Consider the following 16,777-nt stretch of genomic DNA (forward strand, 5'->3'; position numbering starts at 1 on the left):
CGGCAGCTCGCAGTGGACCAGCCAGCCAGCAGGGTAGTCTGCTCCCAGCTCACAGGCCCAGCGGGTGCAAGGAGGACAAAGTGACAGGAAGGCGTCAGCACCAGCCCACGGAAGCACTTGTCCAGGAGCAGACCCCGCCCCGAATACTGTTATAAAACCATCAGTTTCACCAGGTAGGCTCCCCAGGGCCCTGCCTAAGCTGTCTGGGTCTGGGGACTTTGAAGGGGCAGGTCACTCTGGATGAAGGGCAAGACGATGGCCACCTTTCAACAGTTTATTTTGAAGTTGCTCTTTCTTCTTTTTTTTTTTTAAAGATTTTATTTATTTATTAGACAGAGATAGAGACAGCCAGCGAGAGAGGGAACACAAGCAGGGGGAGTGGGAGAGGAAGAAGCAGGCTCATAGCGGAGGAGCCTGACGTGGGGCTCGATCCCAGAATGCCGGGATCACGCCCTGAGCCAAAGGCAGTCGCTTAACCGCTGTGCCACCCAGGCGCCCCTGAAGTTGCTCTTTCAACCTTGGGCCTCCCGTCAAGAGGTTCACCACTTAATTCAAAATCAGCACACGAAGAGTCTTCATTCCTTTTATACCGGGGGTCCTGCCTGGGTCTAAGACCGTCCCTGGCTGGTCTGATAGGTCCCCTCCCAGCACGTTCATTAGTCCTCTCGCAAGCCCTCCATGGAGCTGAGGAAGCCACGTGCCACGCACACAAGTTCTCACGAGAACATCCTTCCTACTATCTCCCGTTTTCCACGGGCTCCGCGTTCTGCCCCAGCCAGGGTAGGAGAGGGGCATCTGTCCAGCCCTTCATCAAACGCTGTACAGAGAAGCATCTCCACAGCCCATGAATTCCACAGCAGAAGGCTAACTGCCGACATCGCAGGGCAGGGAGCCTGGAATGTTCCACAGCCACGGTCTTGGAGCTGGGAGCAGGGCAGCTCCTGCTGTGTACCCCTCCTCACCCCTGCATCCAGGTGGCCAGGCCCCGAGATCCCACCCACCCCTGAAGGGCTCTCCAAATGTCAGGACACGTGGGTACTGGGCTTCCACAATTAAGCAATGGATAGCGGGTGATGAGAGCCAGCTTTCCCACCATGGCGGGGCAGGGGGCGGGGTGCATATGCAAGGGGAGGGGCCGGAAAGATAATTTTGCGTGGTAACGGGTTAGAGTTGAAGATGCCAATGCGATCCCGTCTGACGAGATGCGGGTACAGAGGTTGTGGGTGTGTGTGTACACACAAGTCACTACTCACACATATATTCCCTTGTGCTGTCAGCTGAGACAGCCCGGAAGCAATGAGCACACCGGGCCCCGGACGCTGGTCTCAGACACCATCCTCCAGTCCCAGGCACCAGGGCTCCTGGGGCAACGGCTGATCTACGACCAGGGCGGGAAGTACGCACGGTGGGCTGGGCATCTCGTGCTGCCGGAAGGAAAGGAGGAGGAAGGAGAGAGAGAAGAGGAAGGGAGAGGAGGAGGGAGGAAGGAGGAAGGAAGGAACAAATGAAGGACCAAAGGGAAGAACACAGAAAAGCACATGCAGAGAAGGTCCAGGGGACCCAGGAGCCTACTGAAAGAGCTCCCAGTGACCAAAACTGGAACAATTTGAGCAAGAGAATAAATAAAGTAGCATTGGATTATAACCCAAAGAATAAACTGAATATCTGTGAGTCCAAACAGATATACATAAAGGGCTGAATAAACAAATGTGTAGGGGAGAAGAGACAAATTTCCCATGCAGAAGAATTCAGAATATCTTATGTCCATGGATAGGGAGCACTGCTCAGTCTCCTTCCTTGGGGACAGTGCACAGTGACTTCCTCCCAGAGAGGATGCAGAGGGAGGGGAAAATGGGGTGATTGCACAGGGAAGAGACCTGACAGGCACATCCCAGCCGGGGGACCAAGCTCCACGCTGACGGTGACAGGGCGTGCAGATGGCATGCGGACAGCGTGCACTCTGGACCTGACACGATCGAAATCGCTCCTCGCCTGTGGCTTCCCTCCCCCAACCCACACCCAGTCTAATCTCGAGAAAGACATCAGACGGATCTCAGTTGAGGGGCAAAAGAGCTGACCAGGCATCCTCTAAACTGCCAAGGTCACCAGAATCTGGGAAAGTCTGAGAAACTGTCCCAGCCAAGAGGTGCCTCAGGAGACATGATGACTGGATCTCCTGTGGTTTCCTGGGCGGGATCCCGGAACAGATCAAGGATATTAGGAAAACAAAACAAAGCAAAACCAAAACAAGAAAGCCAACCGAGGCTTGGACCTGCATCCAGAGCGCTGGGTTGGTCCTGGTTCGCTGGTCGTGACAAGCCTACAGCACTACGGTGGGCTGCTCACAACGGGGAGGCCGGAGCGGGGTGAGCAAGAACACCGTGCACTACCTTGGCCATTTTTCCGAAGCCTCAATGAGTTCTGCCATAAAGACGTTATTTTATAAACTGTAATGAGCATATGAAGCTTGTGAGTCATGGATTGTCCTCCGTCGGCCGTGACCCAGACGCCTCGGTCGGGGCACCCAGGTTCCGGCTGCGGTGACTCATGCCGGGTCCCGAGTGGCCCCTGAGGCCCGCGTCTCACCCCGTTCTCAGGGATTTACCCTCCACTTGGGTCACAGGGCTGGCAGGACGTGAGCTCTGGGCCGCTAGCCAGCCAAGACTCCGGCCGCGGTGGGGGGAGAGCCCGTTGGGGTCAGCAGACAGACAGACACACATAGATGGAGACCCTGGGTGTATTTGCATCCAGCCCTGGACTTTTTAGTTATGAGTCAGCGCATTCCTTGTCTTTGCTTACGTTCCTTTGAGCTGAGATCCCGTCACTTGCAAATGCCAGTGTCCTGATGTGCCTTGGGCGAGAGCCCCGCTCTGCGCCCTCGACGTGACGTTTTAGCCTATGTGGAGTCCTGTGCTTTGGAACAGAAGGAAATTTGGAGAGCCATGTCTTGCATCATCAAACCACTGAAATTTTGTTGGAGCCCCTCCTAGATGAAAAGCTCAAACTTATTTCTTCCGAAGCACCGCTCTTTCCTGCACACAGTGGCTGAACACCCGTGCTTATTATGCGGCTGAGGACCAGCTGGCCCTCAGATGACAATGGAAGGTTTTGCTGGTGGGCCATGGGATTTACTCCCAACACTGCGCTCAAAGGAAGGAGGGGGCAGTAGGTTTCTGTTTAAACAACAAGGACGCCCCAGGTGTGTTCTATAACCACGTGACAGAGCTACTCCCATATGAATGTTGTGAAAGTGTGGCCGGCTGGTCGCCAGGGAGATAGCCTTTGCAAAGTGTGGCTCTGTGAGCACCCAGGCGTCCATGCAGGGCTTTGGCTGATGCTTCCACGGACTGGCTCCTTTTCTGGAAGGCGGAAGGCGTGGTGATGGGAAGCCCGCCAGGCCCCAGGTGATTCCCATTAAAAACGGAAGCGAGCGACTGGGGCACCCCCTCCCCTCCTGGCAGCCGGGCATTGCTTGGGGGTGGTCTCGGGGAGGAAGACGTCGCCGACCGCTCTAAAGGGGGAACAGAAATTTTCTGTGGTGTTCAACTTGCTCTAAAGAGGCCTCTTCAGCAATTCCTAGACCTCCACTCCCAGGGGAGAAATCACAACTGCCATGGCAACAGTGATCCGTGCTTGTCAGACAGAAAGCGAGCCTCACAGAGCTTCGCCCCGCGGCTTGAATTCTCCCCGTGCATTAGGAAGCATAAAGAGGCAGTGCGAGTGAGAAGAAAGCCTGGACGGAGTCGTGCTCTGTGTGTTCGAGTGCTTTCTACACCTATACCCTCTCATCCTTGCAGCGGCCCTATGAGCCCATTTTACAGAGCAGTAAACTGAGGCTTAGGTGTTGCCCAGCAAGGAAGAGCTGGGTTCTGGCCCCAGCTGACCAGCCCCCAGGACCCACTCGCCTGGCCGCCGCACGGCTCAGCCCGGCCTCGGTGCACACAGGTCGCTTGGGTCCACGTCAGCTCAGATCGCTCCACAGCTCTTGATCCTCTGGGGGCTTCCCTCGCACCAAGAGTAAAACCCCCAATCCCACAACCCCAGCCCGCTCTGACCCCTGCCTGCTCCTCTGCCTGTCCACTGTGTCCCCGCCCCAGGGCAGGCTGCTTCTGGCTTTCCCTGGCTGCTGTTCCTCTCCTTTCTGACAAGTCTCCTCCTTCACTTGATTCGTGTCTCTGCTCAAATGTCACCTCCTCCATGATGACTTCCCTGACCACAGTATCTACCATAGCAGCCCAAGGAATTCTCTATCCTCTTTCTCTGCCTTTTTTTTTTTTTTAACTTTACAGGTGTCACACTGTAAGACCTGGTGTTGTACATCGATTTATACAATCTAATGTATGGTGTTTTTTCTATTGTCTATCTCCCCACCAGAATATAAGTCCCACTAGAGTGTTTGTGGTCTGTTTCCCCACCAGAATATAAGTCTCAGGTTGGTGGGACTCTGCCTGTCTGCTCTTGCTTACGTATCTTCCTCTTCTGTCTGCCCACGTGCTCACCAGAGAGCGGGGCCAGCCCCACAGATCTCGGCGCCCCCTGCTCCAGACTCCCAGCTCCCGGCCCAGGGCTTCACCCTAACCCATGCTCAGTGAGTGTTGTTTGCTGTTGTCTGAATCTGGGCCAGACCCAGAGGTTGGAAGGCCTGGTAGATTCTGCCGGTCCACCTGCTTCATGGTCGGGCTTCATGAAGTTCTGGTCAGAGACAGGCCATCAGAACCTCATTTTTCCAAACGTTGGTAAACCCTTTTGATTCCCTCCTCACCTAATTTCTTAGAAGAAGCTTCTTCGAAAATCTCCAGCCTCTTCTGGTCTACATTGACCAAGAAAAATGCTCTCCTTCATTTAAGGGTGTGATGGCGGTGGTGAGAATGGGCCAGACCCAGCAGGCAGAGGACTCGTGGTCCGGGACAGAATGCCAGAGCGTCTCCCCAGTGGCCAGGGGAAGGAAAGAAGCAGGAGAACAGGGAATTCCACGGGTCAGATGGAGTTTGGGGGAGCAAATCAAAAGGAAGTGGGAGGAGGAGTTCCGGGATGTGACAGGCTGTCCTCTGGCAGGGGTGACCCCAGCCCAGGTGCAGTTTGGAGAGTCCCAGACTAGAGGACCCTTCTGAGGGAGGTGGCCGACAGCGGGGTCTCTGGAGACCCCATGCCCTGGCACAGCCGTTGTTGGGGTGCCCAAGCAGAGGCCCTGGGGCTTCACCCAGTCACATGCTCGTGCTCTCAGACCCAAATCATTTAAATAAGCAAATACCAGTAATGGCTCAACTGCTAAGAAAGAAAAAAACAGGATTTTCCTCAAGATCGCTCTTTGCACTCATGCTACAATTTGCAAAATATAATCCATGTTGGGGAAGGGTCACCTTGGGTTTATGGGCTTGCTTTTGGGAGAAGCAATAGAAGAATTGGGCTGGAAGGAACTCTGTCTTCTACCTGCTGGGGGGATTCAGAAGCCCCTCCCTCTGAGCCTCCTAAGCCCCGGGTTTGGGTCACGTGGGAGGGAGGGGGCCGCTCTCAGGCCACGGGACACGGGACACGGGACACGGGACAGGGAAGTTCCCGCTCATCTGAAGAGGCAGGCCTGTTCATCTGAACCTACGAGGTTCATCACAAATGTACAAGAGGCATGGCCGTGGTCGCGCTTTGAGCTCACCGAAGAGTTTCTTCCACCAAAATATGTCCTAGCTCTGACCCCTCAAACTAGCACTGGGTATATTTTCCACATATTCCAAGGCGTTGTGGGAGCCATCCAAAATAAATAGGACACAACTATCAGGAGGAGTGCTCTTCAGTCCAAGTGCGGGATCCACAGATCTACGCGGGTGGTGAATAAGCAAGGACAGGTCTGCATAACAATGAGGCCTTTGTGCCCTGTTTCTGGAAATGACATCATCAGTCTGCCCTGGACTCCACTTACAACAGCAGACTCGCTACTGAGCCAGCGTGGGCCAGGAGGTCATCTGGGTTCTCGGATCAGCCTGGACCCTGACGTAAAATCCTGCAGCTGTCCTGTACGGCACGGTCACCGCGGAAGCCGCTGGAGGCAGGGGCTGCTGAGGACGGACTCAGACGCCCACCACGCTCTCCCAGGACCTGCCGCAGGGGCCGGACAGAGAGAAGCCCTCCTGCTGGGGTGGCGTCCACAGGTGGCCACCTCCCCTCCTTGCCCAAGGACCTCGGGGGAGAGGGGAGTGAGATAATGACAGAAATGAGGGCTGGCTGCTCGGCAGGGACCTCCAGCGGTGACAAGCCCAAAGCAATCAAGCCCCCGCTCACCCCATGTCTGCATATTGAGAACGTCCTCCCGTTCTCGACATTTTCGATGATGCTGGTCTTTGCTGTTCTCACGCAGTTAACGCCGCCCTATGAACCAGAATGAGCTCTCCACTCTGCCCGCGACCCGATCATAGAAACATGGTCTGGGGGCGCCTGGGTAGCGCAGTTGTTAAGCGTCTGCCTTCGGCTCAGGGCCTGATCCCGGCGTTCTGGGATCGAGTCCCACGTCGGGTTCTTCCGCTGGGAGCCTGCTTCTTCCTCTCCCACTCCCCCTGCTTGTGTTGCCTCTCTCGCTGGCTGTCTCTCTGTCACATAAATAAATAAAATCTTAAAAAAAAAAAAAAAAGAAACACGGTCCAGAGAGAGTCAGGGTCGTTTCACTCCTAATGGGCCTGGAGCCCCCAACCCAGGTCACACGGCAGTCACGCTCACATCGGAGCTTGGAGTGCCTCGCAGTGGACTGGCCTGAGGGACCACCCAAGGTCACTCAAAAGCATTTGCAAGTTGAAGACCAACAGTGGTCCAAAGGGTTGAGAGCAGCCACGGTCAGCACTGGCCTACGTGGCAGATCGTGGAAGGTGAGAGGGGCGCATCAAGTCTTCGCAGACAGTCGGAGAGTCCGCCCAGCAGCCATGTGCAGGGACAGGTGAGGGTACCCCAGAAAGCCCCGCTGTTCGCCCTCCAGCCGAGCCGGGCCCCGGGGCGACAGCGCTCGGCTCCTCAACTCCAGCCGTGCACCTCTCTGCCACGGTGTGTCCAGGGCTCTGGCTCCGCTGGGCAGACAAGAACCAAGTTCACCCTGCCCCTGGAGGGTGAAAGAGGCCTTCCAGGGTCAGCACGAAGCAGCCCTTTGCTCCTCAGAAACACCACTGTAGCCCAAGGGGGCAAGGAGAGCACGGTTGGCCTAGTACTGTTTTAATACCAATTAAGTCATGTCCAAAATTCAGCCTGGGCCATGCGCAGAAGGCAGGCCGGCTGCCAAATCACTGAAGGCACTGCTTCATGGAACATTGACTGTCCACCCAGCTCCCGGGGGAGGGCCAGCCCCTGTCGGAAAGACCCCCCACGGCTCAGTATTTCCCTCCCGAGGTCATAATGTAGTGGAGAAGGCGGGGGTAGCTCCGTGCACGGGATGAGCCGACAGCAACACCACTCTTCCGAGCGGACAACAGTACGGCCTGCGCTCCTACTGCGCGCCCAGCCTGGGGCCAGTGGATTCTCATGCATTCACCTGTGCTCCCGATTAAACTCAGAATGCTTGAACCGGTGTTGTCACCCCCATTTGATTGGGGAGGAAGCCGAGGCTCAGGGGGAGCACATAAACTGTCCAGGGCCACACGTGGGATCCCAGAATGTGCTGGGTCTTGGGGGCCCAGCAGAGGAGCTCCCCACCCTGCCCCAGAGGTCAGGGGTTCAGGGAAGTTGACACCATGTAGGTGATCTTAATGGATCTTAAAAAAGAGGTGATCCAGGGGAGGAGAGAAGAAGGGACATTCTTGTCGATGAAATGACGAGCAAAGTCAGGGATGTGAAAGCGAGTATCTGGTGTCTCCTTGGGGGTGTGGACGGGGAAGGACGGGGCGGACAAAAGATGTCAGGTATGCCTCACTGGGGGGCGAGGAAAGGTCCCCATAGAGGCCAGCAGGGAAGTGACAGCGCCAGACTGGCCCACCAGGAAGCTCCGGGGACATGCGCTCCGGAAAGGTGAGAGGGGCTGGGATCCGTGGTAGGAAGCCACTAAAATGAACCACGACAGAGGAGGCAAGAGGGTCTGGTCCAGCCAGCTTCCCCCGGAGGCCGTCGCAGTCCACGAGGAGGGGACGAGGGAGGCCCGCTGAGAGCCCGGGGGAGCACTGTAACTCCACACCACACGGTAAAACAAAGGCTCACGGCACCACGTCTGTAAACCAGACGCGACCGTTCCTTTCCAGCCCCTTCTGAGAAAGCGGGAGGGCACTGATCTGTCCGCAAACATCATATGTCACCTTAACGCTTGCTTCCCCTTTTCACAATTTCATGGCAAAAATCATATCACAGAATCAAAAAAAATGTTTTGAAAAAGAAAATGCCTAGAACCCTACCCCTCATTTCATGTCCCCTTTCCAAACCGGCTCAGCCCCAGGGCGGTTTTCACGGAGGGGCTGGTTCTGTCCACGCTGGCATCCAGCTCTGGCACGCGGCTCGGGCCACACAGACGGTCGTGTATGGAAATGAGTGTCCAGCGTGTAAATGCCCCTGTGGATTCTGCCGTGTCACTGGACGTGCCGTGACCTTTCCCTGGGCCTCCGTATGCTCATAAGTATCGTGTTTGATTTTCCCCTCGGCGAATGCGCCACAATTAATTAGCCAGTGCCCATCTTTGGAAATGTAGATTATTTCTTTCTTTAAAAAAATTTTTTTTATTATAAATGATACTTCCTGTCTAAGCTGACAGGACGCCCAGAGTGTCTACCGGAAGAGTGGGAGAAGTTCGCACAAATACACGAAAGCCACGTTATAAAGACACTGTGAATAAAGTTGAAAGATGAGCCACTGACTTGGAGGAAATATTTGTAAGGTACCTGATGGCCGGTGAGCTGCTATCCTACGCACAGAAGGAGCTGCTAAACATCAGTAATTAAAAAGATTTGGGGGGCGCCTGGATGGCACAGCGGTTAAGCGTCTGCCTTCGGCTCAGGGCGTGATCCCGGCGTTGTGGGATCGAGCCCCACATCAGGCTCTTCCGCTATGAGCCTGCTTCTTCCTCTCCCACTCCCCTGCTTGTGTTCCCTCTCTCGCTGGCTGTCTCTCTCTGTCAAATAAATAAAATCTTTAAAAAAAAAATAAAATAAAAATAAAACAATAAAAAGATTTGGGGCACCTGGGGGGCTCAGTCGGTGGAGCGTCTTTGGCTCAGGTCATGATCCCGGGGTCCTGGGATCAAGTCCTGCGTCGGGCGCCCCACTCGGTGGGGAATCTGCTTGAGGTTCTCTCTCTCCTCCTGCTTCTGTGTGTTCTCTTTCTCTCTCTCTCTTTCTCTCTCGCTCTCTCGCTCTCAAATAAATAAATAAATCTTAAAAAAAAAAAACCGCAAGATGTTTCTTCTCTTTTTAGACTGGAAAACAGAAATGGGATTACAGCTATCTTGCTTTGTTGAAGGTGTGGTCAGACGGCACCCCCACTTGCTGATGGGGGGCACGTACCTTGGTATAACCATCCAGAGGGGGGCTCAGCAAAATCAAAACTTTAAATGTGCCCCCACTTCCGCCCGGAAATCCTACTTCCAAGAATCAGGGCTACAGAACAACGCAACGACCCAAGGGTTTGCACGAGGCTTCTTTCCACACTACTTACAACCACAGAATGCTGGGAAGGTCGCAGCGCCCACCACGCAGGGAGCCGGCTAACGAGAGAAGAGAGCGCACATGGGAGAGAGAGATCCACGGGACGAGGATTAAGAAGAGGGTGCGTCGGGGCGCCTGGGTGACGCAGTCATTAAGCGTCTGCCTTTGGCTCAGGTGTGATCCCGGCATTCCGGGATCGAGCCCCACATCGGGCTCCTCTGCTGGGAGCCTGCTTCTTCCTCTCCCACTCCCCCTGCTGTGTTCCCTCTCTCGCTGGCTGTCTCTCTGTCACATAAATAAATAAAAATCTTTAAAAGAAAAAAAAAAAAAGAAGAGGGTGCATCTCCATGTTCTAATCAGATGGGACTCTGCCTCTCCCACTGCATTGCTGGAAATATTGACAACTGGTAATAGTTTTGTAATTACCAAAGCCGTAAAAAGAAACAAGTCGGTGTGGGTGTAAATCAAATACCAGCAACATCGGCATTGCAAGGGCTCTTGCCGTGCACGGCTTCTCTCCCTCTGCACCAAAGCTCAGGGCAGACCTTTCCTCGAACTCTTGGTGCATCCTGCCAAGTGGCTTTCCCAGACGGTTAGAGCAGTTTATGGGGTGTTCCGTTCATTATATATGTATGAAACAGGCGATCCCTCCAAGCGGCCGACAATAAAGCTCTCAGAGTGAAAGCGTCTTACCTCCAGTTAGTTTATTAATTTTAATCCTGTCCTATGGGCTCCCAGAGTCCAGCGTACTCCAATCTCTCTTCATAAGGCCGGCTCAGTGCCTCGTATGCAGTTGGCACTAATACACTTTGCTTGTTTGATACATTCCTTTTGTGCCCTCCACCCCACCCCTGGTTCCAAAAAAGAACTGGTATAGGAAGCAACTGAATCCTTTTCAGAGCAGTTATTAAAAACACCAGGTAGACTGAAGAAAGAACAGGCGGGAGGATGCCATCAGGGCAGACCAGCAGCTGGCGCTGCGAGCAGGTGCTCAGCGCTGCCGGCCCCAAGGGAAGATGCTCTTCGTGGCCAAGCCAGGACATCCTTCTGGATACATCCTCTAGACTCTTCCCGAGTGCCCTGAGCTTCCTTCCTAATCTCTGCATCCTTGCTGGAGGCTGCCTACCCCGTAGAGACAGGGAGGACCCCCTCTTCCTCCTCCTGTGGCTTCGCTTCTTCAAGCTGGAGATGAAGAGCTGGTGTGGGGCCCGGGGACCAGGACCCAGCCCCTCCCGCCATGGTCTCAGCTCAGTCCCTCTGCTCTTCATTTTGGCTCTGATGCCTTACTATGAAATTTTCCTTGGGTGCAGTCTCTATGGCAATTAGCAAGGGAGTTCTGCATACAGGAACGAGCCTGTGTATGCGCATGGGAGAAAGTGCAGTCCATGTGGGGGCCAGAGACAGTGGCTGGAGCCAGCTCTGGCTCTCAGGAGCCCGGTGGCTTTGCACCCCCAGGCCCTCCTTCACTGCTTCCCCCTGCCCTGTGAGATTTCAGCAGGATCTCACACTTGGACATCCCAATCAGAAGCTTCCTTCCCTGTGACTCCCCCTGGGACTATGTGAACCCCAAGTTCCCATAACACTCCATGGCCTCCTGCTGCACCCAGCACCTCATCTTGCCCCTGACCCTCAGCCCCCAGCCCACCAGGCAGAAGCAGGTGGTTTCTTCAGTTTTTGTCCTGATTCCAGGAACTTACATTGGCTCCGTTCCTGGTGGCCAAGCCAGGGTCAGGAATACAGGTCAAGGACACCAGGAAGACACCTGGGCTGATTCCGTGCACGGAGGGGAGAGCTGGCTCCTCGGACGGTACCCCAGGGGCCGTCCACGATGAAGGAGCATGAGTTCAGGCAGGACCACATGACGCAGGAGGGAAGGAGAGCAAAAAGTAGAAATAACGTCAACCTAAGCAACGAGCAGGAATAAAGATCTGAGCATCCGCCACACTGGTCGCAGAATCCAGCCACTTCTCACCGCTGTGGTCCGACCACCAGCGCTCCTTGCAAACGCTACGCAGCAGTGTCTTCGCGGCTCTCCCTCCTACAGCCCTGCCACCCAGCAGCAGGATGATGCTGTCAAAACACCAACACTCGAGTAGGCCATGTCCCTCCGCCGCTCCGCTCCGCTGCCTGTGGGCTGGCATCCAGAACCGTGGCATCGGGTCACTTGCATGGTCCACACAGGGGCCTGCCACCCCCTCATCTCTCTGAGCTCACTCCCCACTGCAGGCCCCCCACTCCCCACCCCTACTCCCACCCGCTGCACCGCCCTCCTGTGTGAGGAGACTTGGCCTGAAGGTTCTTCACCCTTTGCTAGAAGTTTCTTTCCTTCTGGGCTCCTTGCTCCCCGACCCCTGTGTGCTCTGCCTCGTGGGCTCGTTACTACGTCAGCTCCCCACGTGCCCTGTTTGGGATGTCCTTCCCCAGTGACTCTTTTCCTCGGCACTCGTGATCCAACACGCGACAGGCTGCATGTATCTGTCCCCTCTCGTCTGTCTCCCAGTGAAACGCCAGCTCCCCCAGCCCGAGATTTTCGTGTGTTCTCTCCAGAGCGCCAGCACCCGGAGGCGCACGGACACACAGTAAGGACAGAGTAAGGACAGTGCTGCGAGCGCTAGCGCCACTGCCCCGCAGGAATGAGACAAGGGCAAGGACTCCTCTCAGGGGCGACAGCCCAAGGCTCGCTGAACGAGCTGCAGCAGCGCTCGTCCATCACACGCTTGTTAGAGAGGTTATTATGCAGAGTACGGAACCAGCCACATTCAGCGTGAGGAAGCCCGCCCCTCATGATGTGGCCGCAGTGCCAGGACTGCACGCTCCGGCCTGGGGTACACAGCTCCGCGGAGCTGCCCACGGCGTTTGGACCCCCGTCTTTCTGGGGCGCCAGAAGGAGATGACTGGAGACGGTCAGTTCAGATGACTACGAGACATGGGGAAGAAATCGGCAGCAGGCTAATGAGCCATCTGCTGGGTGGTGAGATTTCCACGCCAGGCAGCAACCAGCCCCAGACGTATCACTGCATTAGCCCAAACAACATCAGCACATTCGACAACAAAATTGGACTATAATAATGGCACTTTTTCCAATTTTCTGGGGACACGTTATCACAATTGTGAGTCAGGTGACCAACTGTAACCAGCCAGCTGCGGCTACCCCTACCTCAAAAGTCTCCTGCTGCCCCTCGCTCTCCCCCTAGTCACTTCTAACACAAGTCTCATGGTGCCCAGGCTCTGACAGGGACCCTTCACTGGGCTGGACGCAAGGGCAAAGCCACCATCATTTTTTGAGAGCTGACTCCCACTTCCAGAGCAGGCAGGGGACATGAAGTGACACATGCTAAACGGTCCGAAGGCCCAGGAGGAGCGCTGCCCGTAAAGATGATGAGCCCCCCCCCCCCAGGGTTCTAGGCTGGCCAGTTCTCCAGGTGGCCTGGGGGACTCTGGGAAGCCCGTGCACCAGGGGAGGCCGGACGGCCAGGGAAGGAAAAGGCAATGACCGTTGGCAGTGGTCAGCTTGGCTCGGGCAGGCCCGGAGGGCGGGAGGAGCCTGTGTGCACCAGCACTCTCTCAATACGCGAAACCCAGACATTCAACAGATGGAAGGCAGTGGCTTGGAATTCACAGAGCACGGAACAGTAAGAGCATTCTCTGGCTGGGCTGACACTCGCTTCCAAAAGCAACAGGCACTTGGAGCCAGTCAGCACTTACCAGCCCTCCCCCCATCTGGTTCCCACCGGGAGATCCCAGAGGATCGGAAGCCACAGGGCAGCCCCCACTGTGATCTACAGGTCACCAACTGCCTGAAATCCCTTCTCTTTCCCTCCTGCTTTTCCCAGACTCCCTGTAGCAATTAACGAGGTGGGGGGAGGGTGGGCAGAGCAGTGCAGCGCAGAGCAAGAGCTGGTGGCTGGGTAATCCTCTCTCCGGCTCCATTACGGACAGAAACAAAATTGCCATTTCAGCTCTGGGTGCGGCTGGAAGACGCTGTCACTCCCAAGAACGCACAGAAAACTTAGGAGAAGGATGCGCATGAATGAGAAGCAACTTTTCCCATTTCCTAGTCAAATTACATGAGGATGGCAATCACGGCAGGGAGAGGCTGAGCCTTGGGGACTTGCCTAACGCTACTCGGTCCTGGATTTGGTTAATAACCACACGTAGCTGGGGGGGGGCAAGCCCCTGGTGTGCTGGGTTAGCCCCCTGGGGCAAAGGAGTTACACTGGGCAACTGTCCATGTGGGGAGGTGACCAGCCTGCAACCAGAGGGGGTCGCTCTGGGAATTTCTGGCACAGGGGAATCGCTCTGGGAATTTCTGGCACAGGGGAAGGTGACTAGCCCTGCAACCAGAGGGGGTCGCTCTGGGAATTTCTGGCACTTGGGAGGTGACCAACTCTGTAGCCAGAGGGGTCACTCGCTATGGGCACCTGTCCAGAGGTCACTTGGAGATAAGCTTCTCACTTGGCCTTATCCCCAAGGCGGCTGGAGTCAAACGGAAGAAGAGGGGGTGTGCCTTAACGTGGAAAGGGAGGGAAGGGGGAGGAGGGAAGGGGAGGGGGGAGGAGGGAGGGAAGAGGAGGGATAGGGAGGAAAAGGGAGGCGGAGGAGGGAAAGAGGGGGTGGGAGGAAAATGGGGGAAGGAGGAGGGGGAGGAGGGAGGCAGAGGGAGGAGGAGGGAGGCCGAGGCCGGAGGCGGAGCGCGAGCCTAGACGCGCGCGCCAGAGGCGGCGGCCCGAACCCGCACCGGTGCGGCGGCGCTCTGGTTGGCTGGTCTCCTCCATCCTCCCGCCACCGCCCCCTCCTCCCTCCCACTCCCCGCCCTTCCCGCGGCGGCTGGCGACGAGAAAGTACAGTAAAAAGTCCAAGTGCAGCCGCTCGGCGCAAGATGGGATCCGGCTCCTCCAGCTACCGGCCCAAGGCCATCTACTTGGACATCGATGGGCGCATTCAGAAGGTAACCTCCTCCCCAAGCTCCGCACCGCGGCCGCCACTGCACCCCCCCCCCGCCGTGTCCCCCGCCCCCCGGTGCTCACGCCCTCCCCCGCTGTGCCCCCCGCCCGCAGCGTGGTGCTTGGCCCCCACCGTGCGATCCCGCGCAGGGGCCCCTCCCTGGGCGCCGGGGGTCGCAGCGGCGGGTGGGGGAACCTGGCGCAGCGACGGCGGGCGGCCGGGGTGGGGGTCCGTCGTCTGTGCGTCCGCGCGTCCTGGATCCGGGCTGCAGCCTCCGACAACTTCGGCTGGGGGCGGCAGGGCTCTGCGGAGCTGCTGTCCCCACGCGCCGCCCCCCCCCCCCGTGGAAAGGGACGACCCACAAGGGGGTATTTTTTTCCACTTCATGGGCAGAGCTTTCTTTGTAACAAATCTCACCAGGCTGAGTTTGTATGTTCAGAGGCCGGTGCATGAAGCCTTTCATTTCCCTCGGAACGACCCCAGAGCAGACCCGCCGCGGAGCCCATGGGCTGCCCTGCGGGACGTGGCCCCCCGTGCAGGGATGGTGACTGAGGCACGGAGGGTGACCGAGTACGGCCGCGCTGCCCTCCCCCCTAGGCAGTGGCAGTGCTTCCTGGCCAGCGGGGAGCAGGTGCGGGGGGGGGGGGGGGGCGGGGCTTGGGGAGAAGGGGCTGCGCCCCGCAGTCCTCCCACCGCGCACCCTCCGTGTACCATCCAGGCAGATAGATGGTCAGCTCTGACAGCAGAGGGGGGTCCTTGAGGCTGCTGTACGTCCTGGGCCCACAGAGAGACTGAGGGACAGGCTGGACCAACCCTGTGTTCCCTCTGCCCTCCTCTGAAGGTATGAAGCCCTCCAGACGTCCAGTGTCCTTAACCAACTTGACTCTCATAGGAGAGGCTTCCAGAGCAGACCCCCTTTGTTCCTGGCCCCTCCCTTTCTAAGCCCCTGGCCTGAGTCCAGACTGTCCTGCCCATGCTTCTGATTGGCAGAGAGGAACAATAAGAGAGCTGGCTTGGAGGGGGGATTTTTAGCTCCTGCTGAAGCCCCCCTGGGGAAAAGCCACAGTGAGGAATCACTCCCAAACTTCAGCTGGACATTTCAGGGAAGCTGCCACCTCTCCCCTTGCTCTTCTCAAGGACCCCCCCCACCCCCTGCCGGGAAGCCAGGGAGGGATGCCCCAGCCAGTCACAGAGCAGGCATGGGGCAAGGGGGGTGTCTCCAGAGATCTCTGAGTGCTTCTGCCAGCTGATAGACTTGCCAGCAGCCACCCTCACTCTCCGCATCCCCATCTCCATCCCAGAAAGTGAGAACTCCCCTTCCCCCACCATTGGGTGGTGCTTTCATAGAATCAGAGAGCAGGGAGCAGGAAGCATCTGCACGGCCAGGTTGTCAAGCTCGCTTCATCAGTGCTGGGCAGTTGGTCAGCAGCAGATGGAGGACTGGACTCCGGTCCCCTGACTTCCAGGACTCGGCACCTGTGACCGAACAAGGATTTAACAGCCCCCTCAAAGGAAGAATGACCCTCGGCTGAATACTTCCCTGCCGCACTGTACAGACGCGTGCACAGACATGCCTGCGTGTGCCCACACGGGTGCACATGTGTGTTCACGCACAACGTGCGCATGAAACCATGTGTGCACGCAGGTATGCACACGTGCACGAACCACACACACACAAGCACAAAGCCACATGCCAGCACACACGCACGTGCACACAAGCAAACGTGCACACGTACGCACAAGCACACACACTCCTACCCCACCAGATGAGAATTCTCAAAGACTGCCCTTTTTTCATCCTTTGAAAGAGGTGAGATGAGATGCCACCACCAGGTCAAAAGTGACAGCTTCTTCCCGAGAACTTCCCAAAGGTCCCCCAGGAAGCTGGATTGGAAGTGGGTAGGAGGTGGAAGAGAGGTGCCAGAGGGTGAGAGGTGAGCGCTGGGTCTGGCAAGCTGTGCCGGCGTGGCAGGCAGGCAGGTGTTTAGAAGGTGACAGACCTGAGGTTGGGGTGACGTCCAGAGAAACAGCCCTGTAGGCACACCTGCATTCAGGAGGGAGGCCGTGGCCCCAGGAGGGGCCGATCTGCTGCTGAGTGCTGGCTCCCCCCCCTTCTGTGGTCTGGAGCAAGTCCCTGGGCAGCTCAGAGCTGGCCTCCCTCTCTGTAAAGGGGGACGACGGTATCTGCTTTATAGACTGTCCTGAGAAGGACACAAGACCGTACGATCAGAGTGCGT

The 16,777-nt window shown here is 56.8% G+C and overlaps 1 protein-coding gene across 3 annotated transcripts in view; it reads left to right on the forward strand.

Annotated features, from left to right (window-relative positions):
- The first annotated feature begins 14,391 nt into the window (after positions 1-14,391).
- Positions 14,392-16,777, forward strand: part of PDE9A (phosphodiesterase 9A) — a 93,099-nt gene continuing 90,713 nt past the window's right edge. For all 3 annotated transcript variants that reach the window (XM_045774149.2, XM_045774151.2, XM_045774150.2), the window contains exon 1: positions 14,392-14,544. In XM_045774149.2, the coding sequence (XP_045630105.2) occupies positions 14,476-14,544 (69 nt within the window). In that variant the 5' untranslated portion in view covers positions 14,392-14,475. The remainder of the gene's footprint in view (positions 14,545-16,777) is intronic.

The sequence above is a fragment of the Ursus americanus genome, chromosome 4 (assembly GCF_024610735.1).
Source record: "Ursus americanus isolate L20-20 chromosome 4, mUrsAme1.1.p, whole genome shotgun sequence".
NCBI classification, from domain to species: domain Eukaryota; kingdom Metazoa; phylum Chordata; class Mammalia; order Carnivora; family Ursidae; genus Ursus; species Ursus americanus.